The sequence below is a fragment of the Ambystoma mexicanum genome, chromosome 1p (assembly GCF_040938575.1).
Source record: "Ambystoma mexicanum isolate Mex_15411 chromosome 1p, UKY_AmexF1_1, whole genome shotgun sequence".
In the NCBI taxonomy this organism is placed as follows: domain Eukaryota; kingdom Metazoa; phylum Chordata; class Amphibia; order Caudata; family Ambystomatidae; genus Ambystoma; species Ambystoma mexicanum.
Genome location: NC_090921.1, coordinates 411,650,234 through 411,676,196, shown reverse-complemented (window position 1 = coordinate 411,676,196; position 25,963 = coordinate 411,650,234). Strand labels below are relative to the sequence as shown.

Below are 25,963 nucleotides of genomic sequence, written 5' to 3'. Positions count from 1 at the left end.
GCTCTCCTTTTACGGATAGTTCATTCCTTACTTCCCACATAGCCCTCTCTTCACCTGATAGTAGCCTTTTCTCTGGCCACCCATCCGCCACAAATACCATAATCCGCTTCCGCATTTCATTGGCCCTTAACACTTGAATCCACTCTTGTTTCTGAATTATACCCTCCACAGTTGCAAAAACCATTTCATGTTCACCATATACATTACTTCCTTTTTCACCAGCATCATTCTCCAACTTCACTCTTGAAGCGTGATCAGCTTGCACATTCTCTTTACCAGCAACTACTTCTATTTCAAATGTATGACACTGTAGCCTGGTTACCCAGCCTGCCACTCTCCTTGAAACCTTGTCGAGGCCTTTACTTTCAAAAATCGCCTTAAGGGGTTTGTGATCTGTTCTCAAGGTAAACCCTTGACCCCAGACAAAATTTTTCATCTTTTCAATGCCCCAATGGCATGCCAGGGCTTCCTTTTCCAACACGGAATAGTTCAATTCTGCACCTCTTAACATGCGGATGCATGCATTACAATCATCTCCGTACCATCAACATCTGGCTGCAACATCACCACACCTATATCTGTCTCACTGGCATCCACAGCCAGAATGGTTTTCTTCCTAGTATCAAACATCGATAGGGGCTTTGCCATATCAATTTTTCTTTTCATTGCTTCAAATTCTTTTTCACATTCCTTGTTCCATTCAAACTCAGCACCCTTCCTTAATAATGCCCCCAATTTAGTTATGGAATCGGCATAGTTCTCAACAAACCTATGATAGAACTCAATAGTACCTAGAAATGATCTCAACTCAGCCTTATTCTTTGGTGGCTGTGTTTTCAAAATGGACTCAACTAAATTCCTTTTTGGTTTGAGTCCCTGCTCAGAAATTTCATGACCTAGATAATCAACCGCTTGAGTCAGAAATACTCATTTTTCGCCACGCAAAGTTATTCCTCTTGCTTTAAAGATCTTGAGAACTAAATCCAGTCTTGTTTTTAACTCACTCTCGTCCTTCCCACATATCAGGACATCGTCCTGAAAGCACCATACACCGCCGACATCCTTCAACAATTTGTCCATAACCTTTTGGAATACGGAAGACGCTGACACCAGCCCAAATGGCATGCGCTTGAATTGATATATTCCCTCATAGGTGATGGAAGCAGTAAATTTGCGTGACTCATCATCTAAACTTATCTGATGATACGCACTCGCCATGTCAAGCTTTGCAAAATATTTTGCACTCCCTATCCTACTTAATAACTCCCCCATATTGGGAAGAGGATGACGATCTGCTACCACACACCGATTAAGCTCCCTCAAAGCAATGCATACCCTCAAATCCCCATTGCCTTTCTTTACCACCACCACAGGAGATATCCACTCCACAGCCCTAGCTGGCTCAATAATTCCTTCTCTTTCCAATTTCATTAATTCCTCACGCACAGCATTCCGCATAGACAGGGACAGCGGTCTGAGCTTGGACGCAACAGGATTGCTTCCTTCTTTCACCTCAATCTTGTGCACCAGAGATACCCCACTCTGTTACAAAATACCTCAGGATATCTAGTCACCATTTCACATTTTGTTTTGTCACTATTAACCTCAGAAGAATTAACCACATTGAGGACTTGCTCTTCACTATTAGGATCCAACTTGATTCCCAAACCCCTTTGTTCCTTCCAACCTAACAAGGTTTCACCTCTTTTGGTAACATATATTTTCCCACGTGTGAACCTCCCTTTGAATTTGAATTCTGTCTCATAGCACCCCAGAATTTCTATTTTGTCTCCGTTATATCCGCCAGGCATTTTATCTGAAGGAATCAAACATCTGACGTCACCTCCAATTACATTCTCAAAAACAGTTTTAGACATTAATGTGATTTTGGAGCAGGAGTCAGCAAGCATTTTAACCATATGACCATTTACCTCTATCCATGCTGATGGATGCTCGCACTCATCAGAACCTGAACACTTTACCATATGAACGGTAACTATTTAATTCTCAGAAACATCAGCTTCTTCAGAAGATACACCGTCATATTCTTCAATCAGGAAGGGTCTCCTTCCACCTCCAATTCGATAGGTTTTACAACAATTCTCGAAGTGCCCCCACTTCTTACATAAACCAAAATTCACTCCCCTCCCAGGGCAAATGGGAGATGTAGACAAATGTTGTGAGCTGCCACCGCGAAAACATAACCTATCTTCCTTTTTCACATTAAATTGAGCGGCGTCCTTTTGAAACCGCCTATTATTCTGTTCACCACCCCCACCTTTGGCTTGGGTATTCTCATAATGTTTATTGGGCTTGGTTCTATGTTTTTTCTTTTCCTTTGGGCACCCTCCCTTCTTATCTCCAACTCTTAGTACCTCAACACTTGATGCTGATTTATTTTCCTTGAGGGACAGCTTCGCTACACACTGTAATGTGTGCTCAATTCTCTTCGCTATACTAATGACCTCCTCTAAGTTTGGATTGTCCTTTAACCAAATTTCCTCCCGTATTTTATCATTAGAGCAGTGAATCATAAATTGATCTCTTATGTGTTCCTCTAATCCACCACCAAACTTACAAATTGAGGGATAAATGTCTCAAAGCAGTTATATAGTCTTCAACAGTTTCTCCTTCAAGTTGACATCTCATGCCAAAATGATATCGCTCCAATACCGTGCTAGGTTTTGACTCAAAATGCCTATCAAGTTTGGTCAATGCCAGGTCAAAATCATTTGTTCCCTCTTCTGAATCTAATTCGGAAATATCAGGAAGTGTGTCATATATCGTCTAACCTTCATACCCCAGAAAATGCATTAACACCGCTACTTTACGTTCTACAGACATTCCATTCCCACACATAGCTTTAACATAATGTAGGAATCCCTTCTTCCACGGGGCCCACTTAATTTTTGGCGGACCTGGTTTGAGCATAAATACTTGCGGACCGGGGACTCCAGACAGGGCCATATTTATAACCTCTAAATGCTACGTAACACAATGCGTAAAATAACAGGTTAATATGCGTTCAAAGTATATGACACAACAAAAACAATTTTGCTTTCAAGATGTCAAATGGTGATTCTTAGAATATCGTCAAATGTTGCCATACATAGGCACTCTATTTTGGCTATGCTTGTCCAGTCACCACCACAAAAATATCTCCTCCTTTGGGGGGCCAGAGAAAGCACCTTCTCTAAGCTGTGGTGCCCTTTGTCATACACCCCTAATTCGCCTTCCCACAGGGGGCCCTGGGCGAGGTTTCAGTATCCTTTCTCAATTCAGCGCCACATCCGCATTCAGCTGGGCTTGATTCAGCGCCACATCCACTTTCAGGCAGCTTCCATCTTCCAGCTTCCTGCTGATAGCTCCTCCTAATTCGCCTTCCCACAGGGGGCCCTGGGCGAGGTTTCAGTATCCTTTCTCAATTCAGCGCCACATCCGTATTCAGCTGGGCTTGATTCAGCGCCACATCCACTTTCAGGCAGCTTCCAGCTTCCAGCTTCCTGCTGATAGCTCCTGCCAATTCCTCCTGGATGGTGGCTGCTCCTGCTGACAGCTCCTGGATGGTGGTTGCTCCTGCTGATAGCTCCTGCCAATTCCTCCTGGATGGTGGCTGCTCCTGCTGGCAGCTCCTGGATGGTGGTTGCTCCTGCTGATAGCTCCTGCCAATTCCTCCTGGATGGTGGCTGCTCCTGCTGACAGCTCCTGCCAAACTCCACTTCCAGTCACTGTTGGGGGTCTTGGCTTCTGCAGGGATCACTACAGACATCCCATCCTTGTCGCCATTGTAAAGAAGCCACAGACTTGGTAAGTGAAAGCCAGTTCATTTGGAACAGATTCAGTAACTCACTTAAGACCCCCAACACAGGCAGCATCCAGGGTATAACTGACTTCACTCCATAGTAAACATCTCCAAGCACACATCATTCCAGAATGGCACAGTAGGCATAAATCCATTCTGGAATTACAGATGATGTGCTTGGCATAAACACAGCTGAAAACCATAGCAACAAGAAAGCATACAAAGGTTTAGCTTTATACAACAGGTAGGTAAAAGTCTTGCACTATGTTTTAGAAATCGTTGTAGAATAAGAAGAAATCATAGTAGGGCCACAAGCTGATTAGGCTTGTGAGGTAAAGAAGCTGCTAGCAACTGTACAGAAGCAACCATGACAAGTCTCCACTAAGAAAAAATGTGGTTACACAACAAGAGGTAAGTTCTCTTAGACTGTACAGTACCTTTGGTTAGAAGGAATGGTTCCAGCTGGCTTCTGTTCCTGTGCAGCTCTGCATATCCTGTGTTCCTGGGCCTCAGTCGTGTGGACAAGATGGAGGACGTCTGTAGGCCTCCTGCACTGCAACGGGATGGTCGGCGACAGAAAAGGAGCAACTTCTATTCAGTGGCACTTCACGGTTTCAGCTTCTCGAGTCTCAGCAAAAAGCACCACTGCGGACTCTTGGCTGTTGAGATTGGCTTTCCTTTAATCTGGGGTCCAGCACTCTGTTGCAGTGGCTCAGGCTCGGTCAGTCCTGCTTCCTGGGATTCCGGATGATCTTCCTGGAGCTCTTGGCCGACTTAAAAGCAACGCACACAATCTGGTGTTCCTCTCCCTGGCTCTTTGGTTCCAGCAGCAACTGCAGTAGAAATACAACCAGCTTCGAGAGGATGTCCATGTGGCTTACTTTGGAGTTGATTGGTCCCACCAACTCAAAGGGAGAAGTCCTTGCAGGGTTTCTCTAGTTGAAGTGAATTTGGAGCTTCAGCACAGCAGCAGGGCTTCACCTGGAAAACCAACGGTCCAGGAGTTGCATCAGGCGTCTCTTCCAAGTTCTTCTTCGGATTCCTTCGTTCAGTGGTTGACTCTGCCTTCCAAGCCAAAAAGCCTCACCTTTTATGCAGGTTTTTCCCATTCATTCCAGCCTAGCTGTCAATCACACAGCAGGGTGGCTGTCCTTCCCGGACAGCCAGCCGGCCAATCACCTTTGGGTGCATTCCTGTAACCAAGAGGATTAAGCACAGGGAGTTCTACACAAAATCCAGCAAAGGTGCTGGGGGTCTCTAGGGTAGAGAGGAATTAGCGCATTAATTCTCCCTAACAGCAACTCTAGAACAGAGCGATGCCGAAGTTATGCTCAGAATATTGATAAACAAAGATACTCACACTATCTGGGCAACAATAAATGCATTGGAACAAACTCAGTCTGTTATTCAGCTGAACGCTATGTCAGACAGTGCGAGGGTGAACCTCTTTGAGTTACTGTACTCCTCAAATGCAGTCCAACCAGGGAGTGTAAAGAACGACCAGATACAAGGCACACCCTTTAAATACAATCTTGAAGTGGATCCAGAGTCAATAAGGAAAATGATAAAGAAGTTAAAGGCCTCAGGGCCCCCCAGACCAAGCAGGCTTAGGAACAATCTTTTAGAGAGTGATCCCAAAACATGATCAGTGGTCCTCTCTTTCTTGTTCGCGAGCATATTGGATAGCGGTTTGTTCCCTGAATCCTGGAAGTACTCTTATGTAGTACCCATTTTCAAGAAAAGCGACAAATGGGACCCGAGAAACTACAGACCCATCTCGCTGTTTGACGTACAAAGCAACATTTTTGCTGCTCTGGTACTATGTCTTCTCAAGGACTGGGCAGTGTCCAAAGGGAGATTGGACAGATTTCAAACGGGTTTCCGGCAGGGCCAATCAACTAATATCTTTTTTTTTTTTACATTTTTTATTTGTTTTTGGTTTACAAACCCTTTACACATATAATAAAATACTTTTAAATCAATCCCATTACATACAATATACATAATTTGTATGTTATAAATAAAATAGTTAAAAAGTATCAAATTATGTGCACGATTTTTGTACAATATATACACACAAAAAAAAGAAAAAACAAGGAGAAAAAAAAGCAAATCCACATAATTGTTCCAAACTTAATCACAAAATCCTATAATATATCATGTTTGCTTTAGGCTTTTGAAGGTTTACAGTTTTTTTAGAAAATGTATAGATGTTCTTAGAACCAAACAAAGACAACTTTTCATTCTTTCCCCAAGACTTTTCACCAAGAAAAAAACAGCTTCTATTTTGATCTAACAATTTGGATGATGTTCAATAGTTCTAAAGAGATACGATGTTGTCTTTTTCATTCATGACAAAAAGCCTTTGCAGCATGTGCAGTTATGCATGGATACATAATCGATTCATTAACTTAATTCATCAAACTCTATATCATTATCATATAAGATTTCACAGCAGCGTCCAATTCCCCTCATTACTGGAGGATTGATACTCCAGAGAGGGTGAAAGTATATTATTTACATCCCATATATCTAGCAAACAGCTTTTGTTTAAACATAGAGGCACACATACAACAAAGTAAGACATTGTGGATTACAATACAAGTCGTGAATTTATGCAAGATCCGATTTTGTACTAGTCATGTAATGTGCTGCAACAGCATTTTCTGAACAGAGGTATTTATAGTAGATGCAGACTTGGATTAAAGCCAGTGGGCCAGGATTGCCATAGTATATAATTTAGTCGAGTCAAAAGGTCTATAATGACTTATTGCAAAACTGCTACAAGAGCATATCACAACCCAAAATCCACATATACCATTGAGGTAATTACCTTCCGTTCCGAAGTCAGCTCCATCTTAATGCAGAATAGGAGCCTCCCGCTACGCTGCAAAAAGGGGTTCTATGTATACACAGATGCTGAGTCCTCCAATATTCCTGTATTTGTTTCCCTTAGGGCTTCCTCGATCCTATGAACCAATCATGCTGTAGCTATAATTATCCGATCCGTACTGCCCCACATACACCATCCCCAGACTGTATAACCTTCATGGTTTCAGTCCGACCCTATGTATGCTCCAAGATGCATTACCCTGTCGCTACGGAAATATGGACAGAATAAAAATAGATGTTGTAAGGTTTCTGTTTCATTTTCTTTAGTGCAGAAGCGACATTTTAGACCAAGATTGATTTGATCATGTTTCGCCCATTTGCAAATTTGCGTTCCAGAATGCACTAGATCAAAGCGAAATCTCATGTACATTGAGCAGATTTTATTATCTGGACACTGCAACAAATATGCGCATCGTGGTTTCTGTGCGTGTCTGAAATTCGAATAGTTGACAAAGGATGTATAACTATCGATCTTGTCAGAATTTAGTGCCCAGGAATTAAGGTAGAAGCGTTTTTCTACCTGTCCTGGACGATTAATAATGTCCTGTTTGTTCAAGTTCAAAGATGCCAGAATCTCATTCATATGGTCATGAAACTTAGAGATTGAGCATGGCAAATCGTTCATGAGCATAAGATGGAAATCTTCATAAAGAGAATTGGGAGGAGGTGAAACCATTTTCATGAAGTTGTTGAACAGGCGCCATTCAAATCTATCACTCAGGGGAAATAGACCTAGTTCATGGGTGAGGATCAAATTAGGTAAATAAGCTGGTAGCCCCAGAACTGATTTCCAAAGTTTGCCTTGTATTACATTTAGGATGGTACCGATATTCAGCAAACATAGGTCTAAACCATACAGGAGGATAGGTCTGACCTTAAGTTGATAGTATTCTATCAGAGGCAGCAGTGAAAACTTGCAATGGCGCTGAAAAATCAGTTTCATCTGAGCTGTCAGCTGCACATCTTTTAGGTTCAAAGAAATTTGCCAGTTCTTACACGAAAGACTGATTGACAGCTGGTATCCCAAGTATCTCAGCTCAATTTTAGTTGTTAACTCTTTTCCATTCACGTACCATCAATATCTTGGCAACTTCTTCTTGGCTGTGAAAATAAAGATATTTGATTTTTCTGAGTTAATAGTGAGATTGTTAGTTGAGCAGTATTGGTGGAAATAATTCAATTTATTTTGGAGTCCAAACAGAGTTCTGTCAAAGAGTATTATATCGTCAGCAAAGGATAAACAATTTAGGCGTAGATGACCCAATTTTACAGGGAAAATATCTAGTGCTTCCCATATCTTGCTGATGTCTGCCAGATATAGATTGAATAACACAGCTGCAAGGTTGCAGCCTTGTTTTACACCAACATAAGTGGTGATATGAACAGACAGCAATCCTGCAGACTTAATACGCACCCTGTAAGAAGTCTTGGAGTGTAGATGAGCAATCAATGCTGCGATGTGTGATGGAATACCATACGCAAGCATTTTAGTCCAAAGTCTGTTTCGCAGCACACTATCAAAGGCTGACGAAAGATCCAGTGAGGCCATATAGATTGGTCCACTGGTTGCATTCAGTGATGATATCAATAAGTGGGCAAGTATGGTGGCATTCAGTGGAGATCCCATCTGTTTGCGGAAGCCCACTTGACTTTGGATAGAATAGTTGACCTGATCATGTGTGTCTCCATGTCATCCAATACTAAGCGTGAAAAGACCTTCGCCGCAACATCAATAATGGCTGTAGACCAAAAATTGGTCGGATTATCAGGGGGGCCCTTTTTATGAATCGGGATGGTGAGCCATGAGCTTGGTATTACTCTCAACGCTAATACAAGAGGAAAACGAGTGAGCAGATGTTTAGCCCAAAAGTAGGGGTCATCTTTAATGACACAGGACGAAGCACATCCAGGCCTGCCGCCCTGGACGATGAAAGTTTAGAGATGGCCCATATCACATCCTCCTTTGTCCAGCTACATGCATGAGCCTACTTCATGTTTGGGATGTCCTGTTCCTGTTTGCCATGCTCAGGAGGCATGGCATATTTCAACTTGAAATATGCTTGCCAGCTGGATCCATCTATGCATGCAGCCATACAACTTTGCTGCTTACTCAAAGGGTTTCTGAGTATTGCCCATATTTCCCTGGCGTTCCGTTTGCACAAGTGATCAATCATGTTTTGATTGTCCAACATATATCGCATGTAGCCTATTTCCTTTATTTTGTTTTTGTATTTGGCTATGATGCCCCTTTTGCTTAATGTATTTGAAGAATTAGTTGGTCACAAACGTTGCGCTGTTCTTAGATCTTGATTTTTCTGACGTTTCAGTGCATTCATTTCAGTTGAGAATTTGACAACGGCATCTATGGATCGTGGTTTGCGAGGCAATTTGGATAAAGTAACAGGATGTTCACAGATGATCTTGAGGTTCCTGTTTATTAGACTTTCTGCATATGAAAAAGGTTCCAAGTTTTCATCACTGACAAGCATATCCCTGTTAACTAGGAATACAAGACTTCTGCAGAAGCTGTCATTCCATCGGACAGATAGAGCAAACCAATCACTTTCGACAAGAGAAGTATGAGTCAATGTATCAAAGGTTGGGCAGGTAAATTGAAGTACAGGGGATAGTATACTATGGTCACCAAAGCCCTCATTGTGAATCTGAGTGAGAGCAAGATGGCCAGATAGTTCACTTCAAGCCAGAAAGAAATCAATCAAAGAGGATGAGGAAGCTCGCTGCCACGATGATAGATTATTTGATGAAACAAAGGTCAGTGCCTGGATATTCCATGCTTCAAAGAATTCCAGCCAAAGCCTGCCCCTTATCCAAGCCTGTTGGGCATGAGGCGTCATGTTACGGCAATCAACTGTGTTCCCTTCTGGCTCCAAATTTGAATTAAAGTCACCACTGATGAAGGTTTCATAGGTTGGATATTGCAGCATGGCATTAGGCAAGGCTTTATTTAATAAATGAAAGGCTATTTCCAGACCTATCTTCATGGGGTTCCAATAGACCGAAATGAGCAATAAGTTGCAGGCGACTTTCCCAGACATGGTCAAAACAACCATCATAAACATGTCTGTGTATTCAAAGATCTTTGCTGTAAATCTTAAGTTGTTCTTAATAAGGACAGCAAGACCACCACTAGGGCGACCCACTGAAGCACGACTTGCAGGAACGCAATATGAGGTGAACCCTTCAAGAAAAATCTCAGTGGTGGCCATGGTTTCCTGTAATATCAGTATTTCCGGCATGTGCGAAACCCCCACAATTTTAGCCCAAGCATAAAGATTCTTTGCCCCACAGCAATTCCAAGACGATATTGCGAGTGTTGGTAGTTACGATTCAATGGATGGATTTTTCATAGTTTCTGCCACTTTGATTAGGGGCTCCATCCAACTTGGACCATTGAGAGCTTTAGTTAGCATTTCTAGTTGTACACGCAGTCCGCTATTTGATTCAAAAGTTGCCTCTTGCATCGGCCCCTTTAAGACTCCATCTTGCGGGGTTTGCAGGATAAAGTCGAGGAAAGCCCAAGCGGTTTCCATCTCTATAAAGATATGAGGATAAAGTCCCAGGGAGACCAAGTAGTCTGTGTGGTCTAGAATCAACTTGGTAATTATTGGAGATTGTAGCTTACACAAACCTCTAAGATTATTCTCACTTGCTAGTTTCACCCACTCAATGTCTTTTGTGGCCAAGATTGTTAACAATGGGATCTGATAGAAAGCATTCATCAGGAAGGAGCGATTGATACGAGTGGTCCCATCAATGGTCGAATTGCTCCCCCAACCAATAATGCATTTCATCTCATTAGATAACTCGGAAAAATTTATAATCGATTTTTCTTGTAATCCAGGCTCGTCTGTACAAATCTGATCCTCACATGAGGGTAGATTGATTTCTACAGGGAGCTTCTGATCTTTTCCAAGTTCCTGTCCGATATTCCCTCCACATCCAGCCACCATCGGCTTTTGGAGACCTGACTTGTGACTAGTTGACAACGCCTGCTGGCGGCTGGTCAAGTCTTGTGTAGGTAAAGCTGCAGCCTGTTGGACATCCAGGACTACAGCCTGCTGGATATCCAAGGGACATGCTTCTACTAGGCCCATGCCGCCTGCTTTTTTAATTTTAATAGTTGGAAAAAGTTGTGAAGTTGGACTTGCGTCTTTTCCAATTTCTTCAACAAAAACTTCAATGGAGAGCTTGTTGTTTGTGACTCTAGCTGAGGTTTAATTTGCAAGAGCCTCTTGCTCTTTTCGTTCAGTTCGGATAAATTGAGAGCTGGCTCAGGGACCTTAACAGGATCCTTTTCTGTAATTTTAGAGGTATTAGCTAAGGAGTCCCTTGCCTTCGCTCTGGAGAGACTGAGTCTTTTCTGTGCTCTAAGAAATGACTTCCTAGCCCTGCGAGATATAAAGTGCTGCCCTGTTTGGACCGATTCCTTTTGTCCTTTTTGAGGCTGTGATTCAGTCTCACCACACTCGCTTGCTTCCTGTTGGTCAATAATATCTGTTAGGACAGATGGACTATTGGGTGGAGATTTTTCCTTTTCATCGTTGCCAAGTAGCACATTTAGCACATCATCACATACTAATGAGGGATGTTTTGAGACAGCATCAAATAGGAGCTGTTCCACTTGGAGAATACGATCATGATGCGATTTAGCAACATCCAACAGATCTATAGTTTCATTCTTTGACAATGAATTCATCTGAGGCGGGGCTCCCTGTATTACTTGAGCATATGACTTACCGGTGGCTCTCAAAACCATCTCATCACACTCCGTTTGTGAACCTCTTGAGAAGGTGTTAGATAAAGGCTGCTGCTGGACTCCCGCTTGTTGATTTAAGTTTGATATTTTCTCAATGTGGGAGGCATAGAAAGAGTGGGCCTGTTCCTGTGCCATAATATAGCCTTCAGTTTTGCTAATTTTGACCATGCTCATAGACCCAACTGCTCCTTTCATTTCTCCAAGAATTGCATGAGTAAGATTGTGCCCCTTGTCGGGTAAATTGAGAATCCTGGTGATGACTGGAAAATTCTGTAAATCGTGTTCCTCGATATGCGTGAGGGGGTCTTCTGGTGTCGAGAAGGGAATATTCCCTGGCTGCTCCGGAGACAAATTGGCTGAAGGGCAGGATTTGTCTTTTTGAGATGGCTCTTCTTTATGTGTGCCATTCTCATGGTAGCTGGAACCAAAAAGGTCTCTTCCAGGTACAATGTGCCCCTTAAGGAATAGGTTGTCAGCTAAATGCAGATGAATCTGTTCTCGTCGTGGGCGACCTGCAGAATCGGGCCTAGATGGACCAAGAGATAGACAAACCTGTCTCCCTTGTTCATCCATTACAACAGGGGTGAGCATTGAGTTGTCTAAAATGGGACCAGGAGCCCCCTGGTCATCATTCCCATTTTGGCCACAAGCGGCTTCATGCGGGAGCTCAGTCATCATGTTGCTAGCATCATTATTAGCCTCTTTAACCGAGCAGGAAGGCATAGGTCGCATAGGAATGTCCTTAGGCGAGGAAGTGCCCTCGCTAGAGTCAAGAGGCTTTGGGAGTGGCTTAGTCGGATCTTCAACTGTATCCAAGAGATCTGACACCTGGGGAATATGAACTGACATTGACAATAAAGACTTTTTGCAAGATGAAAGCAAGGGAATAGTGATGTTGGTTTCTTTATTTATCATCGTTTTGGCCCATCCAGAGGGACCTCGCCCATTCGATTTGCACTACGTAAGTTACGGCTCATGTTTGCAAGCCTAAACAGTAGACTAGGGGGCCACAAACTGTTTCAACACAAACCTTCACACACCAACTGAACAAGAACAGGTATAGGTCAAACAGGAGAACTTCAATGCAGCAAAGGAGGTTTTCTCAAAAAATTAAGTGATCTTCAATACAAAAGAGAAATACTTCTCAAAAAGCAAAGTGAGCAATAGGCACAATACTTCAATAGCTGCCTTGGGGAGAGCGGTTCATCAATGTGTTCATATAATGTATCAAGTTAGGTTTGTGTATGTTAGGGAGAATTCTCTGTTTAGGCTGAATTTCCTAACCTAGTGAGTCCCCCAGCAGCTTTGCTGGATTTTTTGTGGTTTATTTTTTTCTCCTGCCAAGAGTGAGACTCTTTTACCCTCACTCTTGGACATGATTTGAGTGTATCTCTTTAATTCTATATGTGTTTAATGGACTATGGGGTCTTTTACTTCATAGGGCTTCATGTGTTTTTGTGATGTGTGTTACACAGCACCCTCAGTGCAGTAACACAGGGGTGTCATAGTGACCCCCCAGTATAGACTCCATACCCTGGGACTGACTACTGTCTCCCAGGGCATGTAAAGTCACCATTGACTTTACTAGTCTCAAATTCTGAACAGAACCAGTACAAACCATCATATTGTGGACGTACTGGCCGGGGCAATTCGATTGCCCCGGGGTCTGTTAGTCGAGGGGGCACGTCTCCGTCCCCCTGATCGAGTTTTGGCTGGTGGTAGTGGATACTACTTTTTATATTCGACCGCGAATATATCCCTATGGGATTTCCCATTGTTCGAGGTTACCAACTTTAATTATTTAATTCCTATAGCCTCGAACATACCGCCGGTTTATTTATTTAATAATATTAATTCTCCAGGTGGTATTTTTTGCCAGAACTTGGTTGTAAACGGCGTTTGTGTTCGCTTCTGTGACTCCAACCCAAGTTGAGCCCTTTGTTCCACTTTTTGGCGGGCTTCTCCACAGAAGCCCTCCAAAGTGGTGCCACTCCGTCTGGGGTACTTAGGAGGGGTGGAGGGGGATTTAGGCACCCTGGACTGAGTTGCCTAGGCAACTAAAGTCGCACTCTATCCTGATTGGCCCAAGTGGTGAGCCGGCCGGCTCACCACTTAGCATGTTTGAGTGACAGCTAGGCTGAGTGAATGGGGGTTTTCTGCATAAAAGCAGGGCTTTGGGGACTGGAACTTCAGAAGTCGCCACAGGACCTAAGAATCCGACGAGGGAGAAGCTGAGCCGACCTGCTACGACGACACCACCGGTGGAGCCCTGCTGAACCGTCTCACCACTTTTCCCAACGACAGAGGAGATCTCCAGCCCGGAGAGTCTTCTTCCTTCGACTGGTGGGGATAACCAGTCTGCTTCCTTTTTCGCTTCCTGGAACATCTCGTGGCCGCCTTGCCTGTGCCAAGCACCCTGGCAACCGGGATACCACGTTTTACCACTACCGCGAACCAAAGGGTAGTACCTTTAACCGGAAAACTCTGCGGCTGGTTTCTTCCCTGGCAGTGCAACGACCTTCATCTTTCCTCCACGTCAAGATCTTCTCTTCCTCTGGACGACGCCGCGACTTGCACCTGCTGCCAGGAACAACTGCCCCCGCTGGAGGATCCTTTCCACATAAGGTACCGTGTTCCGCCTGGCTTCCCTTGCAACCGACTGTACGGGGTAGATTTAGCCCCCGGCTTTCGACCCTGGGTTAGCCTGGGACACCCTGGCTAAACTTTTCTGAGCCTCACTAAAACCTTTCTGAACTCCCTGCAAGACATTTTAAGCCTGTTGTCATTGTGTGATCTTGGGTGCATTTGTGCCCTGCTCTCTCCAAGAGTGGGCCCGGCCTATGGACTTTGGCTCACAAGTAACTTTTGACTTTCCTGTCTTGCTTAAGAGTTCCTAAGTATTAGTGTGGTGTATTTTCCTACATTCTGCCTTTGTCCCTCCCTTTTTCGTTAACTTATTGGAGTGCCATCTATAGTTAAGCGCTCACCTCTGTCTGGAAATAAGTGGTGTTAACTAAGACTTGTCTGATAACGAATAAGGAGTGTATATATAAAAATAGTAATGTGTTTAGAGTGATTTACAATAATAGTGCTGGAGTGTTTCAATAAGTGTGATTTTAAATAAATAATTATATACTTTGATACCAAAGCTCTGGTCAGTGTTTGCTTGTGCTATTGTATCTGAGTGCCTATTGTGTATACTTTGCATACTGCCTAACTCTTCTTGAGGGAAGTCTGACTGCTCAGCCACAGCTACCAGGTAAATCTGGGTGGTACAGACTGCTACCAAGTGGGTTTACTGCCAACACCTGTAGTCTTAAATCTTTTGCAGTGGTCCCCAAGGGAACTGCACAGGTTTCTGCCTAACACTAGTGTACAGAGGTGGGATTTGTATTGAGCATACACTTTAGAGTGCTTTAAGAGACCTTAGTGCAACTAACCACAAAGCTTAGCACTGAGAAAGTAATCTTTCTAACATGTCAACTATAGAAAATTATAGTCATTAGTCCCTTGCTACAAAAACTGCTGATTGTTTAAGAGTTCTCTGTAAGCATAAGAATCTCCTGACTAAAGGCAAGAAAATGGAATTGATAGAAAGGTTGTTAGCTAACCAAAGTCTGGATGCCAGAAACAGCAGATAACAGTACAGAGATTGATGTTGATCAAAATGTTGATAATCTTGAGGAAGAGTCAGAAGAGGAGGGTGGGGCTGCTGTGACTGTCCCCCCTAGGCCTCTGCCTGCTCTGCCAGCTGTACCTACTGGACCTTTACCAGGTCCCACACTTAGTCCTCAATATCTTGAGCTAGAGAAAATGAAACTTGAATTAGAATTCAAGAGACTGAATACTCAGGCTGAACAAAGACACCAGGAACTGAATCAAGAACTCAGGCTAAGGGAAATGGAGCTCAAGCATGAGCTACAAATGAAGAAATTATCTGTAGACAATGCTATTCTCTCTGACTCCTCTAGAAGTTCCAGTCTTAAAAGACCCCGGATGCCTAAGGAATTGATTGGTATGTATGAGCCTAAGTTGGATGTGTTGGATTGGTTGTCTCTGTTTGAATATAATCATGGGCTCCAGAACATCACAGGAAATGACTTACTCACCTGGTTGTTCTCTAGGCTTCCCCCTGTTGCAACTGATGTGGTAATGGAAATGGGGGAGGAGGATAAGAAGGATTACGAATGTGTGAAACTAGCTTTGATAGCTAGATTTGGGAAGACCCCTTCCCAGTATCTTAAGAGGTTTAGAACCCTCAAAAAGCATGATGGTACCCCTTGGGCTACCTGGGTGATTGAAGGGTTGAAAAACTTAGAGGGATGGATTAAGGGTTACAAGGTGAACACTTATGAAGGTATGGGAAATGTGTTTATGTTGGAGTCAATTTATGATGCCTGCTTTCCTGAGCTCAGAGAGCACTTGGCTGACTCAAAGGAATTAGATTCCAGAAAACTAGCTAAGGCTGCTAACTTGTGGGTTGCCAACCGGGCCACTCACAAGGATTCTGGGGTAACTCAGAAAAAGGATGAGGGGAGACAGCCTTAAAAGGACTCCAAAGAGAATTCCAATACTGCAAATTCCAAAGAGGGCCCCAAACAAAACCATAAGGGTAAGCCACAAGGGAAACCGAATCAGGCTAGTGTACCTTCTGGTCCCAGATCAGAAGGAGGTCAGAACAAGCCTCCATTCCAGAGAGCCTTTGGCTCTTGTTATGTTTGTAAGGCCACTGACCATGTGAAAGGAGATCCCAGATGTAAGGGTAAACCTTCAGGGATCCAACTTGCCTCCTTAGCCTTCGCTCAAGAAGAGGAAGTCCCAATGGCAAGTGGAAACTTTCTACTGCTGGCTGATGAACCCATGGGAGTCTCAGCCAGTGTTTCTTTAGTCTCTCTGGGGTTGTGGGAACAACAGAATTTAGATGTATATAATTCTATCCCAGATAATACTAAAGAGTATTATAAGGACAGTGTCCAGGTGAATGGTCAGGAGACTCCTGCCATTAGGGACACTGGGGCCAGCATAACTGTGGTGGATGAATCATTTTGCAAGGCAGAGGATGTTGCTAAGGCACCCAAATGCCTCACCAAGTTAGCTGGAGAGCCTGTGCAGATGAGTCCCCAGTTACCAGTTCTCATCCAGTGCAATGATATGACTGTAAAAATACCTGTCAGTGTACAATGCGAGGTGCCAGGAAGGGTTCTGTTGGGTAATGACCTGAAAGCTCTTGGAGTTGTGCCACATACCCCCAGACCTCCTAGTAAAAGGTTCTTCTCAGTAGATGATGAAGAAAGATATCACTCCTCCTCCACTGGAGCAAACTACTGCAGTATCAACCAGATCAGGAGCCAAGGAGCAACCCAAGACTCAAAGGAAAAAGCCAGCAGCAAGCACTCCAGTGCTTCCAACAAGGACTTCCCCTAGGATGTCCAAAGTTACACCAGTAACTCCCCCTCCCGCTGAGGCTGAGAGGGTGGTTGAACCCTATGTGGTTGAACTACACTCTGAAGAAGAGCTAGTAAAAGGCCAAGACCTTATTGGGGATTTAGATCCAGCTGACCATCCTGAGCTGCAGCCTTTACTGGCAGAAGGTGGAACCAGCAGATCAGCTTTCCGTAAGGGCCAAAGAGAATGTCCAACTCTGGAACGTCTCCGCCAACAGGCAACTTCTCAGGCTGATGGGCAAGAGCCTGGGAAGTACAGGTTACACTGGGAAGATGGCCTCTTCTACAGTGAACCAACTGAGTCTGAACCTGGAGACTACAAGCGCCTTGTAGTACCTCAAGAAAACAGACAACAGTTCTTACAACTAGCCCATGAGATACCTTTGGCTGGTCACTTGAGTTTCAAGAAGACCAAGGAAAGGCTCTCTCTCTACTTTTATTAGCCAAAGATGGGGGCTGAAGTAGATAAGTACTGTAAGAGCTGCCATACCTGCCAGACTTCTGGTAAGGTTGGTTCCAAGAATGTGGCACCTTTAGTGCCTCTCCCATTTGTGGGAGTCCCATTTGAGAGGGTAGGGATTGACATTGTTGGTCCCCTTGATCCCCCAACCTTCTCAGGCAACAGGTTTATCCTTGTTGTAGTAGACCATGCTACTAGGTACCCTGAGGCAATTCCTATGAGGACTGTTACAGCTCCGGCTGCGGCTAAGGCCCTCCTTGGTATTTTTACCAGGGTTGGGTTTCCTAAGGAAGTAATCTCTGACAGGGGGTCATATTTTTATTTCCCACTACATGAAAGCCATGTGGAAAACCTGCGGAGTTACTTACAAGTTCTCAACAGCATACCACCCCCAGACAAATGGGTTGGTAGAAAGGTTTAACAGAACCATGAAGAGCATGATAGGTGCTTTAGAGGAACCCCTTAAACGAAAGTGGGACCTTCTACTGCCATGCCTTCTCTTTGCTTATAGAGAAGTCCCTCAGGAGGGAGTAGGTTATTCTCCCTTTGAGCTTCTTTATGGCCATCCGGTCAGAGGTCCATTGGCCCTGATCAAGGAGGGGTTGGAGAGTGCTTCTTCTCCCAAGCCAGTCAGAGTGACTGACTATGTGATAGGTCTCCGACGGAGAATGTCCCACATGATGGCAGAAGCAAGTGACAACTTGAAAGCTGGACAAGCTTTGGTCAAGCATTGGCACGATCAGAAGGCTAACATGGTTGAGTTCACTCAAAACCAACTAGTTCTCGTTATGCTCCCAACAAGGCAGAGGGCCTTGCAAGACAAATGGATGGGACCCTTCAAGGTTGTGGGAAAACTTGGAGAGGTCAACTATCTGGTGGATCTGGGCAAACCCAGGGAAGCTCCCAGAGTCTTCCACACCAACCGCCTCAAAGCCTATGTCTCTAGACCTGAAGTAGGAGCCTTGCTTCTAGCTTCATCGGAAGAGGAGGAGGAGAGTGAAGCTCTACCAGACCTCCTTAGAGGCTTACCTTTGGACGAAAAGGTTGAAGGAGTCAATCTCTCTTCAGATCTGACACCTGAGCAAAAAGAGGAGTGCAAATCTATGTTAAATCAGTTTGCCTCCCTGTTCTCACTTTCACCAGGCTTGACCCCTTGGGGCCAGCATGATATTCTCACTGGTGACTGTCTGCCAGTCAAAAGCAGAGGGTACAGAATGTCAGAACATGTCAGGACCCACATCAAAGGTGAGGCCAAGAAGATGCTTGATCTCGGGGTAATAGAGCCCTCTATTAGTCCTTGGTCTAGCCCAGTTGTGTTAGTACCAAAGGCAGGATCCAAAGAGTTGAGATTCTGTGTGGACTATAGAGCTCTTAATGCAGTCACCAAAACTGATGCCCACCCTTTGCCAAGGACAGATGAGTTGGTGGATAGGCTTGGCGCAGCCAAGTACCTCAGCACATTTGACCTTATGTCAGGCGATTGGCAAATAGCCCTGACAGACCATTCCAAGGAGAAAACTACATTTTCTACCCCAGTTGGTTTATACCAATTCAAGGTTATGCCTTTTGGACTGAAAAATGCACCTGCTACATTTCAAAGGATGGTAAACCAAGTTCTAGCTTGGATGGAGGACTTCTGCATGGCATACTTGGATGACATTGCAGTCTTCAGCCACTCCTGGGAGGAACATGTGAACCACCTGGGACATGTTTTGAAGGCTCTTGAGCAGGCCCATCTGACCATAAAGGCAAGTAAATGCCAAATTGGACAGAGTAAAGTGGTCTACCTTGGGCATGAGGTAGGAGGTGGAGAAATAAGGCCTCTGCTCAGCAAGATTGAAGCTGTCCAGAATTGGACAACACCTACTACTCAAACCCAAGTGTGAGCCTTCCTAGGCCTCACTGGGTATTACATGAATTTCATAGAGAACTATGGGACCATAGCTTCTCCACTGAATGTAATCTCCTCTCCTAAATTCCCTAAAAAGGTAAAATGGAATGAGGAGTGCAATCAGGCATTTGAAAACCTGAAGAAAGCTCTGTGCCAAGCACCAGTACTAAGAGCTCCTGACTACCACCAAACTTTCATTGTACAGACTGATGCTTCCAATGTAGGTATAGGTGCAGTCCTTAGCCAACTGGATGAGAAGGGTAGGGAGCACCCCATTTGCTTCATCAGCCGTAAGATGAAGGATCCTGAGACAAGGTGGGCAACAATCAAAAGAGAATGCTTTGCTATTGTGAGGGCACTGAAGAAGTTTAGGCCATACTAGTATGGTTCTACTTTTGTCATTCAGACTGACCACCAAGAGGGCGCCAGAGGGCGCCGTGCATTGATGTCCATCACAGATCCGTACCGAGAATGTCTGTGGTGCCTCAGTGAAGGCCACGACATAGAGACCTGTACGAAGTGTCAGGCAATGACGGGGAAGGCCTTGCGAGAGAGGAAGGGAAAACTGCAGGTAGGTCGAAAACCCGACCAAAAAGCCTCTAGCGTCGAGTCAAGGTCCTGTGAGGAGAAATCTCCTCGACGCGAAAGGCAAAAGCATCAGTCTAGGTCCCGAAGTGGATCACACCACTCTTCGTCTTCGATGAAAAAGTCCAAAAAATGGTAGTGGTGGCAGCGCACCTCAGGAGAGGGGGGATTCACATCTACCCCTACCTGGACGATTGGTTGATCAGGGCACGTTCTGCCGAACAAGCCCTGGATCATCTGAAAGTCACCTGCCACTTCCTCCACAGACTGGGCTTCCCCCTCAATTTCAAGAAGTCACAAAGGACACCTTCACAACAGCTCCAGTACATAGGGGCTGTATTAGACACATCCTTGGGAAAGACCTCGCCTCCCAAGTCGAGGGCTCTAAACATTCTTCAGATGGTTTCCAAATTCCAAAATGCCCAAAATCTCCAGGCCTGCGACTTCTTGAGGTTGCTCGGCCTCATAGCATCCTGCATTTTCCCAGTGCCAGAAGCACGCCTGAGGATGAGATCCCTTCAATGGGCTCTAAAGACTCAATGGTCCCAGTTTTCAGGTCAAATGACGGCTCTCCTTCAAATTCCGAACACGGTTCGGCGTGATCTTCTGTGGTGGACTTGCACAGAGAACATTCTAAAAGGAGAACATTGTTGCCAACCATGGCCGGAGATTTAAGTAGTGACGGACGCCTCACTCATGGGTTGGGGAGCTCATGCCAACGATCTGACAATCAGCGGTCATTGGTCTCCATCGGAGTCCAAACTACACATCAACCTTTTAGAGCTGAGAGCAATCAGACTAGCGCTGAAGGCTTTTCTGCCATCTGTCAGAGGAAAAAATGTCCTGATAATGACGGACAACACAGTGGCCTTGCATTACCTAAACAAAAGAGGAGGTGTAGGGTCACTACCTCTGTGCAGAGAGGCAATGCAGCTCTGGTATTGGGCAATTCAAGAAGAAATCTCCTTAACACCAGTTCATCTAGCCTGATAGGAGAATATGATGGCGGACGAGTGGGAACTGGCTCAGGAAGTCCTTCAGGAGAACTTCACCCTTTGGGGAACCCCTCAGGTAGACTTGTTTGCAACCGGAATCAACCGGAAGTGCGAAAAGTAAGGAAATTTCCCCCGAGAGGAGCCCTAGGGGACACGTTTGTGGTTGAGTGGAACTTCCCACTGCTATACGCGTTCCCTCCGATTCCTGTCATTCCTCAAGTCATCAGGAGATTGAGAATGCTTGGAAACCGCATGATCCTTATTGCCCCGGATTGGGCCAGGAGAATGTGGTACCAGGACCTTCTTGACATGGCCATCTGCCCTCGGTTACGTTTTCCTCAGAGAGAGGACCTTCTCTCACAAGTGGAGGGCAGGTTCTCCATCCAGAGATCAGGACTCTCAACCTTCATGCTTAGTATCCCGAAGGCTGAGATACAAGGATTGGGACCTTCCAGATGACGTCATGGAGGTGTTGCTTTCGGCAAGAAGGACAGCAACAAAATCTCTGTATTGTTGCTGTTGGAAGAAGTTTTGCAACTGGTGCAGGGAAAAGAATGTTGATCCTTTTCTGTGTTCTATCCCGGAAGTGCTGCCCTTCCTCTTGTCCCTGGCACATAGAGGCTTCAATGTTGGGACCATTAAAGGCTATTTTGCAGCGCTTTTCATTTTCAAGCACTCTTCGGAAGAATGTTCCTACTTTAAAATTCATTTGACAATACAATTCTTAAAGGGACTCACCAATGTGTTCCCTCCTTCTTCTTTCCAAGTCCCAGTTTGGGACCTTAATCTGGTTCTAAAGTTTTTAATGTGTGCCCCTTTTGAACCCTTGCACACTTGTCCATTAAGATTACTAACGTTGAAAACCGATTTCCTGGTTGCTTTAACATCTGCACGAAGAGTGAGCGAATTGCAGGCACTGTCTTCTGGGCCACCCTATACTGTGTTCCACAGGGACAGAGTGGTATTGAGGGTTAAACCCTCATTTTTACCTAAAGTTTTGTCTGATTTCCATTTAAATCAGAAAATTATTCTGCCTGCGTTCTATCCTCCACCTCATCCCAGTAAGGAAGAGGAAAGATTGCACAGGCTGGACGCGAGAAGAGCTCCAAGCAATTACATTTCTAGGCTTTCCAAGCTTAGCGTCGATAATCAACTTTTCATTGGCTACACCGGAAGGAAATTGGGTCAGTCGGTGTCAAAACAAACCATATCACGTTGGATTGTGCTTTACATTTCAGAATGCTACAGATTGGCAGGCAAAGGTCCACCAGAAGGCTTAAGGGCCCATTCTAACAGAGGCATAGCCTCTTCGACAGCCCTTCAAAGAGGTGTTCCCATAAAATCTATTTGTGAAGCAGCAACTTGGTCATTGCTGCACACTTTTTCTAAATTCTATAGTCTGGATGCTTCCCAGTCTAAAGAGCTTGCTTTTGGTAAAGCAGTGCTATATTCGGCTATATAATAATATGAAAAATCTACTCCCTCCTCCATAGAGTTTTCTACACTGCTTTGGGAGTCTATCTAAGATGAGGAATAGGTTGGAGGACACAATCCATTCGAAGAACAAGTTACTTACCAACTGGTAATATTCTTTTGACTGGATGTTCCTCCATCGTATTCCTCATCGCCAGCCCATCCTACCCCTCTGTAGATTTTCCCGGTTATTGCCACTTCAATTCTCGCAAGAGTGACACCTGGCTACCTACACTATCTATACAACAGAGCAAGAGGGGAAAAACAGAACTGAGGCCAACAGGAGCTGTGCGTGCTACTTGTATACCCGATTACTTGACCCTCGACTGAGGCCTTCGAGGGACTTCGACTTGACGACATCCACGCATGGTGCCTCTGCCGAGAAAACATTTCCGAAGCAGCTAAAGCTGGATGGTATACATCTAAGATGAGGAATACGTTGGAGGAACATCCAGTCGAAAGAACGTTACCAGTTGGTAAGTAACTTGTTCGTCTCAGACATGAGGGAATATCTAGATTCGGCAGGTCTGATCGCCCCTAAGCTGAAGGCAGTAAATACAGCATGGATATCTTATGCCGATGACTTCCTCTTTGATTTGTTCATGAGTTGGAATGAGGATGTTGTTGTGTGCTTTTTCTAAATACGCAAAAACCAATGATCTCAAAATAAACCCATCAAAAACTAAAATCCTAGAACTCTCACGGGGTGGGAAGTGTAGTTTGACCAAATGGAAACTCAACGACCAACCAGTTGGAGGCGTAACACGACTAACTTTTTTGGGCTATCACTTCACCTCTAAACTGCAAATGAAGGCAATACAAGACCTTCTTGGTATCAAGGCGAATACATTGACCAATCAACTACTACAAGTTGACAAGAGATTTGGAAAATTGTCAATTAAAAGGGCAATTCAATTCTGCAAAGGGAAGGTGGTCCCAAAGCTTACATATGGCCTAGAGCTATGGAATGGTAAATTAAACACGTGGCTGGAGACAATTGAGTGGATAATGTGGAGACAAGTGCTGAGGGTCCCAAATTGTGTCCCGGGAGCCGCGATGAGATATGAGCTGGGTCTCCTCTCTTTAAAGGCTTGTGTGAATTGGCAATGTCTGTCTCTTTATCAAAAAGTTATATTGGCAAATACCAATAACTTGTATATGGTCATGAGTCTCGCCTGGAAAATAAGAAGGGAAGAAATGCATAATAGGGACACGTTTCTGGGAAAGTTAGAGCCAATTGTGAATCTATTCTAAGTGACATAGGCTTTCACAGTAGAGTGTTGAGGGACAATCCGGGAAAGCTCAATAGGGGGCTGTATAAGTGGGATTGAACGAATACCATCAACTTGTTCCATGGTTATCCTACTCTTAGTCATCTGTCCCATGAGCACAAACTCAGATAGCACCATATCTGAAGCAATTCCCAAACCGGCAACATCGATCACTTATTATGAGGCTTTGTTGGAATTTACTCCCGACGAGGGAGATCTTGATAAGGCGTGGACTAATAGTTGCAACTGAAACATGGTGTAGACTCTGTAAAGGGAACGGCCCATAGAATCAATAGAGCATTTGTTTATGGAATGTGAGGCTTTAAACCCAGAAAGAAATATATACTTTAGGAAGAAAATGGAGTTCTGTGGAGTGCATGACGTGAAAGAGTTGTGGAAAAGATTCCTGAATACAGTGAGAACCGCAGAAGCAGTGGCCGTTGCAGCATTCATAAAATCCTGGGACCTATTTAACATAGAGGATTCCATGTTGGAGATCTAAGGCAACTGCTTATAAGTGAATCTGATTGCTAACATTTGGGTTTTTGTCTGAACTGAGTGCTTGTATAGTATCCTTTTATAAGGGAAACTAAACAGTTATGTCATTGTATTAATCTGGTAAGCCTCTGATCAAAATACACCCTCCTTGTATCACTGACAGACGAAATCAGGAGATTTCCAAGCAGATGGGTGTCTCTTCAGGGCCATAATCACACACTTACATGTGAAGGACTGCAACATTCGTTCCAGTAAGCCTAGCATGTGTTTCACTCTGCCTCAGTGCTACCACCCTTCGAAACTCATAGGCCTATTAAGAAATATCCTGGTTTCATAAGGATCATAATCTGTTTGCAAGAGATGTCTATTATCCAATGTATGTTTCACCTCAGCCATAAGGATTAATGCACTTCTATTTCAAAGAAAAAAAAAGAAATGTCCTGGTTTTCGTCTTAACCAGTACTGCTCTCGTAATAAGGACCAGAATCTGCATAGCATTTTTTTGTTAGGATCTGTGAGTTGCCCTTTAGTACCAACCCAGAATGTTTGTCATCCTACACCATACATCTAGCCATAATCAATTCAAAAAGCTATAAACCTGAGCCCCCCTAAACATTTAATGCTGCATTTCATATCACAAGCCAGCCAGGAAAGCTTCAACTGAGATTTGTCATAATGTTTTTAATTGTGTTCTGTTTCAGGCTTTGTTCACAGTGGAACGTGTAATAAGGTTTTTGGCTGTTTAGAGGAGGAGCGCTTTGAACAGTGTATGTGCTACCGAGACTGCGGCCATGATGGTGACGCTGTGTGTGGGTCTGATGGGGCAGTGTATCAAAACCAGTGTCAGATGGAAGTAGCTGCCTGCAGGAACAACACAAAAATCGAACAACTTTCTATGTCTCAATGTTCAGCGGGTAAGTCATTGTCTATGAAAGTCCACCTGTTCCACTTGTCACATTCAAGGCCTTTCTTCTTAAATTCAGCTTTGGCGCAGACGTCCTCCAGTGCTGCACAGTCAGATGCTAGACTGACCCATTGTAAATGTATCCTTACCAAAGTAATGCACTGCAGCATCACTTGTGTCTAGCAATGCTGCGCTCCTGGTCAGATCACATCTAGACCAATGGACGAGCGACTCAGCGTTACTCCTGGAACAGCAGCTTTATTGCAGAATTAAACGTTGTGAAAAAGTAAATCTGCTGCTGTACAACCCTACAGTTTTTAAACATTTAGGCTCTAATTCACAGAAGTGTTTTAAAACCCCATTGGAAAACACTGTGAAACAGTGCCTTACTTTGTTGTTTTGTTAGCACCTCTTTGCAGGTAGGAGCTGTTCCCACTTTTTAAGGATAAGGAGTGGAATCTAGTTCTAAAATGATTGGCCTAGCTGCAATGTTGTATGCTGCGTTATAGAATTGCTAAATAAATACCTAAGCGAGCCCCTGACATTTCAATGCAGGAATTAAAAGAAATGTGTACCTTAGTATTGCATCCAGTCAATAGATTGAGTGCTATGCAATCTACTTGTTGGATCAAGAATTGTCTGTAGTGTCTTTAAAGTGTCAACCATAGACATGTCTATTTATAGTATTGTCCCACACCTAAGCACCTTCGGTCGATTGTTTTTTGCTACTATGTTGTAGACTGCACATCTGCCAGTATGTAGTCTCGTCAGCACCTGAGCCATGTTCTGGGAGTGTGATATGATTCTAACTGCGATTAGTCATAGTGTAGAGAAGCCCCTCAACGCTCACACCAGAAAAAATACAACCCACTAGGGAAAAAGTCCCAACAGACCTCTTGCATGGAAAACAAAGTTATATTTCCACAAAAATAAAAATGCGCCAGCAAAGAACTCTGCTGCCACGGAACGGT

General features: G+C 44.2%; 1 protein-coding gene across 2 annotated transcripts in view; it reads left to right on the top strand.

The window, feature by feature from the left end:
• The window catches only part of CPAMD8 (C3 and PZP like alpha-2-macroglobulin domain containing 8), a 1,947,746-nt gene that overhangs the window by 1,800,679 nt on the left and 121,104 nt on the right, over positions 1-25,963 (top strand). For both annotated transcript variants that reach the window (XM_069649211.1, XM_069649210.1), the window contains exon 40: positions 24,790-25,002. In XM_069649211.1, coding sequence (XP_069505312.1) covers positions 24,790-25,002 — 213 coding nt within the window. The remainder of the gene's footprint in view (positions 1-24,789; positions 25,003-25,963) is intronic.